Source organism: Schistocerca piceifrons, chromosome 7, assembly GCF_021461385.2.
Source record: "Schistocerca piceifrons isolate TAMUIC-IGC-003096 chromosome 7, iqSchPice1.1, whole genome shotgun sequence".
In the NCBI taxonomy this organism is placed as follows: Eukaryota; Metazoa; Arthropoda; class Insecta; order Orthoptera; family Acrididae; genus Schistocerca; species Schistocerca piceifrons.
In genome coordinates this window covers 189589283-189600453 of record NC_060144.1, presented here as the reverse complement: position 1 = coordinate 189600453, position 11171 = coordinate 189589283, and the positions used below count along the sequence as shown (strand labels likewise).

The 11171-nt window shown below is 46.5% G+C and overlaps 1 protein-coding gene across 1 annotated transcript; it reads left to right on the top strand.

Annotated features, from left to right (window-relative positions):
- The first annotated feature begins 5270 nt into the window (after positions 1-5270).
- LOC124805543 lies at positions 5271-10202 on the top strand. Its single transcript, XM_047266111.1, has 2 exons — positions 5271-5987; positions 9957-10202. The coding sequence occupies exons 1-2, from the start codon at positions 5271-5273 to the stop codon at positions 10200-10202; spliced, it is 963 nt and encodes a 320-aa protein (XP_047122067.1).
- Positions 10203-11171: the final 969 nt, after the last annotated feature.

Sequence of the window (11171 nt, the reverse complement as noted above, 5' to 3'; positions counted from 1 at the left end):
TCAGTGACTTGCTGGAAATAATTGACACACAAATATTTCTGAAAGGAATTTACACACAAAAGAAACATTTTTGTACTATCAAATATCTTCAGTTGTATCAGTACAGGACATTACTTTAGAGTACAAAGTAGGTAGGAAATAACAGGAAGATTTCTTAAAATTTTCTTTGGTTTAGTGTGACACTGAACTGAACTGTCTGAAGAGAGCAATTTCCAAAATGCATAGACTTTTGTTTTGTCAGAATTCATGGTAGACATCTTAACTGAATCTAATGTGAAAATAAACATTTTCTCTATTTAGAAATACTACTTTTTGGCAATTCTGAATGTGAATGTTGTTTTCTATCCAACTACTGATGTTCTCAAGATTGATTTTTTTTTAAAAATTTTTATGAGGTAAATCTTTTATTCGTGTAAATGACGTAAAAAGTCCTATATGCCTAGGTCTTATGCACGTAATGCATTGTCCCTTCACAACGAAAACTAAAGCCATAAGAAAAATTAATCTATTATGCTTACCTATTATAGACTCATAAGTAAAACATAACAAGTGGTGAAACTGCATTGAAACTCAACACCTGAGGAACCTGGGGTGAAGTTCTTTCGTGAACAAACATTTGTAAAGGCAGCAAGAATGTGACTGAACAAATACAGCAACACTGTGACACAGTCAATGCAGCAACAATTATGTATAACAGTCTAGTATTGGTATGAAGAAATGATTGCAGTGTCTGTATGTTAACTTACGAATTAGTCCTGGAGGCCACAAATGTTGAGGGGAAAGTTCCCGTAGATTAAATACAGGGTTAAAGGAAACCACTCATCGAAAAGCAGCAAGGTCCTTGATAGGCACCCTCTGGATCATCAAATGATAACTCCGAAAGTAGCAAAGTTTCTTTTGTGTTTGCCAAACGGCAGCTCAATGCTTCTGCTTTTTGAGGACTTGTATCCTGTACTCCTCATGTAGGCAACAGTTCTTTTTGTTGCATCAGACACTTGAAATCATTACAGTTGTTACTGCGAAAATGTTGCACATTTACACTGGGTGAATTGAAGAAATTTAGCTTGGATGTTTTAGGAATGTATCTCAGAAATTTTAAGTGGAAAAATAATCATTGCCAAGGTTAGCGGAGTTCATAAAATTCTGAAAGGACATCTGATAAACAGTATTTGTGGTCACCATGATAAGACACAAGGTGGTTAGCCAGTTCTTGCTATTAAAGAAGAAGAGGCTTTACTGATGGGACTTCTCAGTTGTGAAAACTGGGAATTTTTGCTTTCTGCGATGGATGTATTCTTTCCAGATCCAAACTCCAAATCAGTATGAATGGGTGCTAGTTCAGTACTGCTCCAAGAAAACAATTAAACACAACATCAGAAAAGTTCTTACAAAATACCAAGGACAACTTACATTCCTGCACAGAAATGAGTCTTTTTTGGTGTCACCAGTAATTAATGATGATGACACAATTGAAACCTGACAATGCCAGTAATTGCTGGAAAGGGTAATTTTTCTTTTGGTGTTGACATTTCAGGGTTCATTGTTCAGTGATAATGTTTTTTGTGTGTTTCTTTGGAATTTCATAACAACTTCAGGTGAAACACCCTTAGTCGAATAATATAGTTAATCGAGCTAGATAGTCAACAACTTGCAAACAGTTAGGGATGGGTTTAACACATTTTGAAACTAATGAAAAAAAGAGTACTATTGTCGAGAATCAGGGTTTTCACCCTGACTAGAACCGCACCTGAGTGACACAGCTCGTAATGGTTGCTTAAGTGTGTTGTTAGAGCGGATTGTGAGTCTTGAATGAAGCCAATGGTGACATCAGCACCCAAAGTGAGCTAGGTATGGTCAAACTGAATGTTATAAAGATGGTCTAGTGTAGTCTGTTGTTGCCCCTGGGGGTAGTGAACGTTGGCTGAGTAATGATGTACAAAGAATAACGTGGGAGTGCATGTGAGAACAGAGTATGGATAAACGTACAGAAACATCAAACACATCACACATTATTACTCATAATACCATGCGGGAAAACCGTTGGCGTTCTTAACAGCGTCTCAGAATGGATAAATACAGATCATGTATGATTTTTAAGAGAATCTTACACCATTCTTCCTGCAAAATAATGGCAAGTTATCCTAATGTTGATGGAGGTGGATAGCAATCACACACCACAAAGGATCAATAATATTGAGATCTGATGACAGGGGTGGGCAGGTGAGATGCGACACTTCATCCAAGTGCTTACAAAAACCAGTTCTGGACGATGTGAACTTTGTTAACAGGAGCCCTGTCATCTTGGAACACTGCATCTCCAATGGGGAACCAATATTGTTCCACTCGATGGAGCTGATCAGCCACAATGGTCACATAATCCTTGGCTGTAATGCAGCCTTTCAGAGTAACCACTGGGTCCATGGAACATCTCAATATGGTTGCCAAAATCATCATCGAACCCACATCATGTTTCACTCTTGGATCGTCACATGAGATGATGTACACCAGTCGTAAACTCTGTCAGAAGTTGGAAACAGTGCAAAACAAGACTCAAACGACGAATTGATGTCCTTCTATTGCTCCGTAGCCTAAGTTTCCTGACACTGGCATGAGGTTATTCTGTTACAGTAATTTGCATTACTGCAAATGAGTGGTTTTGAAATTCCAGCTCGCCATGCAGTTTGCAGCTTATGGAGCTTCCTTCGTGTTATTTTCGTGTTGACAGAGTTCGCAAATGTGAATTCAGTTCTGCAGTGACTTTTGCAATTGTTACCTTCTTACTTATCGTCACATCCTCTCAATGTTCTTCTGTCACGATCACTAAAACGTACACTGGTATCCAAAATTAAAGTAGCAAGTTTTTGCGAGGTTGCGTTTATTTTGCAACAAAACAGTAGTAACAGGTGATAGTAAAGTAGAAACGATGTAAAGAATACAGAACATAAACAACTGCAACATGTGTAACGATAGACGAAAATGTTCTTCATTTTTCCAACTTAACGGATTTGCACACACATTTCGACAACTGATTAATGTGTTCAGTATGGGGTATGACCACCTCTGACAACAATACAAGCATGACAACGATGGAGAATGCTATGAATGATATTACCAGTCTCATGTTGGGGCAGTAACTCGCATTCTTTCTCCAGAGCTGCTCACAAATGTTGGAGAGTGATTGGTGGATGCTGACGTGATGCAACCTGTCTCCCTAGTGCATCCCTGACGTGCTCTATGGAATTCAAATCAGGAGAGCGAGCAGGCCACGCCATGCATGCAATATCTTCTGTTTCAAGAAAACGTCAATCTTCTGTGCTAGGAGGTCGAGCATAATCGTCCATAGTTACGAAGTCTGGGTCCACTGCACCTTGCAACAACCACACATGATTTTCCAAGATCTCTTCACTATACCTGTCAGCATTTAAACCTTGCTGATTCACCCACACAATTTCATGAAAGGGGATTCGAGTGGTCCTTGCCCACACCATTATAGATCCTCTTCGTTATCAGTTCTTTCTACAATGTTTGGGACCCGAAATCCTGTTCCACATTCCCTCCAGATGTGAATCCGTCTAGAATCACTCACCAGACCAAATCGGGACTCATCCGTGAAAAGAATATTGGCCCACTGTTCGACCGTCCAGGTAGCATGTTGACGACTCCACTCTAGACGTTCCCTCCTGTGAAGAAGCGTCAGAGATACACATACAGCAGTCTCCAACACCAAAGGCCACTCTGCCGAAGCCTTCTGTACACAGTTTGTGTTCAATGATGGCGCAAGGTCAGATGCCAGTTGCCGTCCAGTGCTGAGACGGTACCGTCGTGCCCTTACAACCAAATGACGACCCTGTCTTTCGGATGTCGAACATGTTCAGCCCTGCACTGGCCTTTAGGATACAGTTTCAGTCTGTATAAACTGTCGCCACATACGATAAGCAACAGAACGATTCACATTAAGCTATCGAGCCACAGAAGTTTGCAGCTTTCCTGCTTCCATTCTTCCTATGGCCCCCACTGCACTTCTCTGTGCCATACTGCACCGTCTGTGACTGTGTACACAGTGATTGTGGATGTGGGACTAGGTGGCAAACCCTGCCCCCTTTGATATGTGTGCTGACGTCATCGATGCCGTGGTTGTTCGTTGACCGTAATGCCATCTTCCGTGTAGAACATCTACTGACAGTGTGTATGATTACATCGTGGATTAGACACAGGACGTGGATAAAACGGTTTGTTACTTTAATTTTGGACACCAGTGTACTTTCGTCCGCGTTGTGACTTAGTGATGGATGTTTTTTCACTTTCTCTGTATGTGGTTTAAATCTTCTATCAGGTGTCTCTTGGAGCAACAAACACTTCGGCTGCCTTGGTTATGCAAGCACCCACTACACGAGCACCAACAATTTGCTCGTGTAATGTGTTCACAGTTTTTCGAACACTTGCAACATACTGAGCACATGCAACAGGTGCCACTTGTGGTCAAATACAACAGAGAAATCTAGAGCTATAATCTACGTTTATGTTCAGGCATGCATTTCTCGTAGTGTTGCCACATTTTTGAGCAACCCCTGTATAATGAGGCAAGATATCAATGATGAAAGCACGTCGTGGACGGTAGAAGGACGGAATCATCGGCAAGTCGAAGGATAGATTGTCAGTGAGCGAGGAGTCAGTGGAAACGATGTAGGTTGTATATAGGAGGCCAGCCTCGTGACTGAAGCCTAATTAGGTGACGAATATTTTAACACATCACCGTGCCAGGCATGACCGACACTTACAGGAATCAGTGCTACAAGATTTTTTTTTTTCTTTTAGCCACTCACGGTACAGAATCAACGCAATGCGTGTTCTGCTGGACAGTCCTAGGTTCGGGACTGACGGGCGCGGACCGCAGAGGGAACATCTAGAACTGCAGCGGACCGAAAATGGAACGGCAACGCTCCAGCAGATCACAATGAGCGGGAGAGGACCACAGGGGGAATGCCAAGTACCACAGACGGGATTCCAAACGCTCCAGACCGAAGATGGAACATCCAGGAGTGTGTCTGGCGGCCGCGGACTGCAAAGAGAACACCCAGGACTGCAGTGGACGGAAAAGGGAACGGCAATGCTCCACAAGATCGTGGCCAGCGGGCGCGGACAACAGAGGGAGCGCCTGGTGAAAGGGGAAGGCCACAGGCATAAATACTGGACCAGGTCCACTCGATGAGTTCATTCCCGCTCAGGCTGCGGACAGTTACGCATCGCTGTTGTCGCTGTTACCACTCGAGATGTCGGGTCGTGGAAGGGGACGCAAAGCTGCTGCCTTGGCGGAGTTACTGCTCACGCTAGCAGGAACATCCGGCAAGAAGAAGAGGAAGACTGCAGCGCAGTGCTTTCGCTGCCAAAAGCTTGACCACTTCGCCAAGCACTGCAGCGGCACAGTTGCGTGCTTGAAGTGTGCGCAAGCACATGACACACGCGACTGCAAGAAGCAGGACACCCCCTGTACCTGCGTCAACTGCGGCGGCGCACACGCGGCCAACGCCCGTTCCTGCGCCTACAGGAGAAATTGGCGCGGACCGGAGAAGAAGAAGACGCAGAAGCAAGTGACCACCACACACGAAGAGGTAGTCTCTTGCACAAAAGACGTCGTCCACAGGCGTCTAAATGACGGTGTACAAGAAGCCATGTCCGCCTTCAAATCCGCCATGGCGGAAGAGAGGGCAGCCATGTTGGCGGAACTGGGCGAGAGGCTCGGCGTCAGATTGCTGTGCCGACGCAGGAACTTCGCTCAGCCAAAGAAGACTCCGCCACAAGAGAAGACACCGCCACCCAGACGACTCCTGCACGAGAGAAGGAATTCGCAACGGCGGCCATGCAGACCGACCAGCCTGCCGAAGGGGAGGCGACACAGCACAAGAACAAGGACACCGAAGCAGCTGCACAAGGAGAAGAAGAGTGGGAAGAAGTCCCATTCCTCCCGCTTCCAGACACGTACAGTGCAAGTGCTGTAACGAAGAAGATCACTGGCCCGCTTCGAGATGGCACATACCCCCACCACAAGAACCCCTATCCTTTCGTTCCACCAAACCATCCTAAACCTCCACTTCCACATCAACCACTTGGCTATCCAGAAGGCCTTATTGGTCTTTCCTGGGAGGATTTAAATCTGATTGATTCCTACCTTATCTTCACAGAATTGCAGATGCGCTGTATAATCATTTCTCTGGTTAACGGAGAATATGATAAAGCAGGATACGTTACGCACGACATCCCCCTCAGCAACGAGTAAGAATAAAAAGAAAAATCGTCACATCGACAAGCACAAGAAATATATCATTGGCACACCTTGCCAGTCCAGATATAACCAACAGTCCAGAAAGAAGATTCAACAAGATTCTCAGGGGAGTAAAGGCCAACAGGCCACAAACTTCCTCACAGTGAGGAAAGTCATAAAGGAGCAGCGACTCGATGAGTAGGTTCCAGCTGAGCAGCGGAGGCGCGCGCATATCTGGTGAAGCGCGCTACCTGCTCTAGGCGTGAAGAAGAGCTGCGAAGCCGTGTTCTGACTGTGACGCAACGCTAGTACAAATTGTCGTGTGTTGTTATTACGACTCTGCAAATTTGTCGTGTTCTCTAGCGTCACAGTATGGGCAGAAACGCACAGAAGAAGAAGACAGTCGTTGAGAAGAAGCCGCTGACGCCGCAACCCAGTAGGATTGCGGACGGAAGCGTGAAGAACATCATGTAGCTGTCCCCCCTCTGTACATCCAGTGCAGTAGAGGGTCGTGGACAGAGATATATGAAGTTATAGGCAGCTGCTGCAGCGAAGAGGTTGGCGTCGAGTCACTTGACTCAGGCCCTATCATTCAACTGCAGGCAGCGAGTGCGGCTGACCACCTCGCACTGATAGGCGCTGTGGCCGCCCACATTGTGGATCCACCCAGCGTGGAGAAGACGACCGCGCCAAGACAGCGCGAGAAGCAATCCGAGGCCCTGATCAGGGGGCTGCCTTGGATTTTCGACGAGGAGACAGTCCAGGAAGGGCTGACGCGACCAGGATTCCGGGGTGCAACTATCAAGCTGCACAACCGGACGAACAGGAGGAGGCCGCCGTTGTTCAACGTCGTAGTAGGTACTGCGACGGACGGCGGCGACATCTTCGGGTTAAGGAAGCTTCTACGCTTCCCCGTGACAGCAGAAGCTCTCCCCCTGGGCATGGACCCTAAGCCACAGTGCTTCAGGTGCCAAGCCGAGGGACATGTGGCCAAATGCTGCCGCAACTCACCACGGTGCGTGAAGTGCGTTGCCGCGCACGACACCCGCGCCTGTGACAGAAGAAGAGAAGCAGCGTCGACCTGTGCTCGCTGTGGCGGGTCATACGTGGCCAACTGGCGTGGTTGCCCGGCTTTCACCGGTGGTGGCTGCGCTGGCGAAGCATGGAATAGCACGCTCGCGAGTCTTTCCGAACGTGCAGAGCAATATCTGGCATGTCAGATATTCTGAGCGCGCGTCTGAGCGTCGACCAATGACATGGCACAACGCCACCTATGTCACAAGCACGCCGTCTCCCTTCAGTACAGAGTTGTGGGCGCCATATTGGCATTCATTGCAAGTCTATATGTATATATGTCGTTTCGAGCACCAACAAATTCAGAATCACTGCAAAACCCGTTGTTAACTGTGTGATTCGTTCCAATAAAATAATGAGAAACATCATACATCATATTCGTGGCAAGAGAATTATTATAACTTTCGTATAATGAGAGTAGGCTATTTGAAGGCAGCGACACGCTGAAGATCCACACAAAACGCAGTATTCTTGGTACAATTTGTTATAATTATATTGCAATTAGTAAAATATCTACGATTAAGGTTTCTAGCGAGAGGCAAGACACTATGATTAGAGGACAAACGTGTGATTTTTGTTTAGCGTAATGAATAGCGTCACTGTCTATCAGACTGCCGGCACGGTAGCTCAGCATGTTCGGTCAGAGGGTTAGCTGCCCTCTGTAATAAAAAAAAACTGTGTTAATCGATCAACAACGAACTGAAACGGATGTCTTATGACGTCCGCCCCGAGCAGATGCAACGAACCAAACCGAACAAAATGAGATTTAACAAAAAAAAAATCAGTGCGTAATTCCGTAGAGGCGGTGGTTCGCATCCTAACACAATCAATTTTTTTCCCTAACATTCGCGTTTTTATTAGGTTCTGATACTTTATTATTAGTTTAATATAAGTATAGACTATAATATTTGATGTTATGTAAATACAAGTTCACCTTTTTTTTTTGAGGAGTGACTGTTCGATTGACTTAATCTAAAGGAGAGCTTACGCTACTTGTATAAAGATATTTTGCTCCTTCTTCTTTTACGCTTCGTAATTCACATGTTGCAAAGATTCTGCTACTGGGTAGAACAGTGATCAAGTAAGACTGACCTTGGGGTTTTACTAAAATGTGGGAATGATGAAATAATGTTTATCTTATGCGGAGAGGCATTCCAAATTTGTAACGCACTGTTTGTAACGGAACTTTTCTATGCCTGTGCCCTTATTGATTGGACATGGTACTTTCCTTTTCATGGACGATGGAAGAAATGTGCATTTTAATAGAGCTAACGTGGGAATTTTACGCCCTCCTGTTGAGTAAACAGTGTGATTAACGAACTAGAAACATCCCTCAGCTGTCGCTGGAGTGCGTTGCGATCACGTGTACCACGTTGGGGTCCACGTACCTAGAGATGGGTCGAACTCGTTCATTCCCGTGAACTACTTCATTCATTTCACTCTTTGCCGTGAAGCGTTCAAATGAAGTAGTTCATTCATGAAGTACGGAAGCCTGGCGAAGTTGCCCAGTTCGCCGCTCAGCTGCGGCTACTTTCGTTTCGCCTCGCTCGTACAATAAAGCTTCATAATACTTCATAATTTTACCAACAGATGGCCGAACTATGCAGTAACGTGCACGCAACGTTTTGTGCTCTTATAGCGTCTGAGTAAAATAGAGCATGGTCGAAGGGGACAAAGGAAAGATAAACAGAGAAGCCTGTCACGTATAAGGAAGGTATTACATCTAATCTTGCTCTACATTTTCTCATGGAGCGCCCAAAAAAGTCTTTATCTGCCAAATGAAACATTATTTGTTGTATTCATGGACTGAAAACTAGGGCTACCAACGAAATGCACCCCAATTTTATGTTCCTTTTAAAATTTAATCCAAAATAGAATGAGTATGTTTACCACTGTCACAAAGTCTATATACCTACATTAAGTAATTATTCAGAAGTTTTCCTGTAGATTTTATTTTTGTTGAGGATAATAACCCTCCAGATTCAAAACGTTAACTGTCACCTGTCATCATTGGTATGATTTCAGGTAAAATCCCTCTTTCAGTGTTATTAACAAACATTTATTTTGATGTCGGCTGTGCATGCTCACACAGCCAGCCTCTTTGTTTGTACCTTTAATATTCATTTGTCTGCAAGCGCTGCCAACGGTAGGCTACCTGTAGACGTGAAGTTTAACTGCAGAAATAGTCACGGGTAATGATGTCAGCACTGCAGGAAGCAACTGACGCTGCTTTCCCCTCGCCCCTCACTGCCACAACCCCTCGTAAAATTATTATCGTTCCCAACAAACACCGCTCGATTCGTCGACAGGCAGTAGAGGGAGGACTAAAGTGAAGTGACGTAGCGCCGATGTAGTGGGAGAGGGGAAAAGAGTTAGTGAACTAGAAAGAAGTGTGGAGTGTGCTATCTGTGAAGAGTTTGAAGTACCAGTTCATTGAAATTGAGTGGTTAGTTCACACTTCATTGGAGTGAATCGTTCATTTGAATGACTCATTCACAAGCTGCCCATCACTACACGTACCGTATGCACGACTCGTATCATTCCTGAGCGTTCAGCAGCACGTTGAACTTGGCATGCTCAACGTTAACGTTCGGCAGCACGGTCCGTGTGCCGACGGCTTTAGAGACGACGACGGAGGCGCCGCAAGTGCCACCGTAAAAAGACGGAGCCGGAAGGTGAGAAGACAGCTACCACTGCCAACAGGCGCTCCAGTGAGAGTGGGGCGGGGGACCGGCCGCCGACGGCGGCTGAGCAGGCGCTGCAGGTACAGGAGATGCGCGCCATGCTGGCCGCCGCGGCGGAGGAGGCGATTGCGGCCTTCAAAGCCGCCACGGAAGAGCCTTCAGGGCCACCCTCACCTCAGAGATGACAGAGGCATGCAACCTGCTGCGGCAGCTGCGCTCTCAGATGGTCCGAGACATCCGGGCAGGTGCAGCAGGTGGAGAAGAGACGTCAGCCGCCGCTCCCCCGGCGGAGCAGCCGGCGGCAGGACACACCGAAGAGGAAGAAGACGGAACGCGCCGCACCGACACCAAAGCCCACCGGCTCCGAGCAGCTCTGCTCCGACGAGTGCCCCGAGCAGCTCTGCTCCGACAAGTGGGCAAGCGTTGCGATAAGGACGCTCGAGGACTTGGGCTACGTCATCCACAACACGGGGATGACGCAGCCACGGCCTTCATTGGGCCTCTCTGCACGGCCGACAAGCGAGGAGTGGTGCCGCTACGCGGCCACTCATCTCCGAGCACTTGGCTACGACGCACGCCCACCGGACGCCGATGGATGACCTGGACCCTAGCCCGCGCGATGTCATCACTGACAGCGTGGTAGGGGCTCTCACAACTCAAATTACAGCACTCTGTGCTGCAGCACCGTCTAGGACTGATCTCTTATGACGAAACTTGGCATGACACAGTATCCGATTGCACGATACCCGCTTCTAACATAACCTACCCTTGCATGACCTATTGCAGACATCCGCTACTGCTCTTACTACCCGACCTAACTATCGCAGAGGTTTTTTTCCCTTGGCGCTTACCTTGGCACTTTTTCCCCTCTGCCATTAAAACCGCTACCCTTCGTTCGATTTTCGACCCAATCTATCACCAAATGGCTAAACTTAGCCAGAGGTATGCAAACATCGCAGTACCCACATCCTGCGACACCTCACTTAAGTGAAAACTAACCCTCATGCAGAGATGGCAGTAGACCTACGAGGTCCATTCAAGTTCTAAGGCCTCCGATTTTCTTTCGCTGGACTGGAAAGAGATAGAAACATGCGCATTGTTTTAAAATGAGGCCGCGTTCATTGTCAATACGTCCCAGAGATGGCAGCACCGTA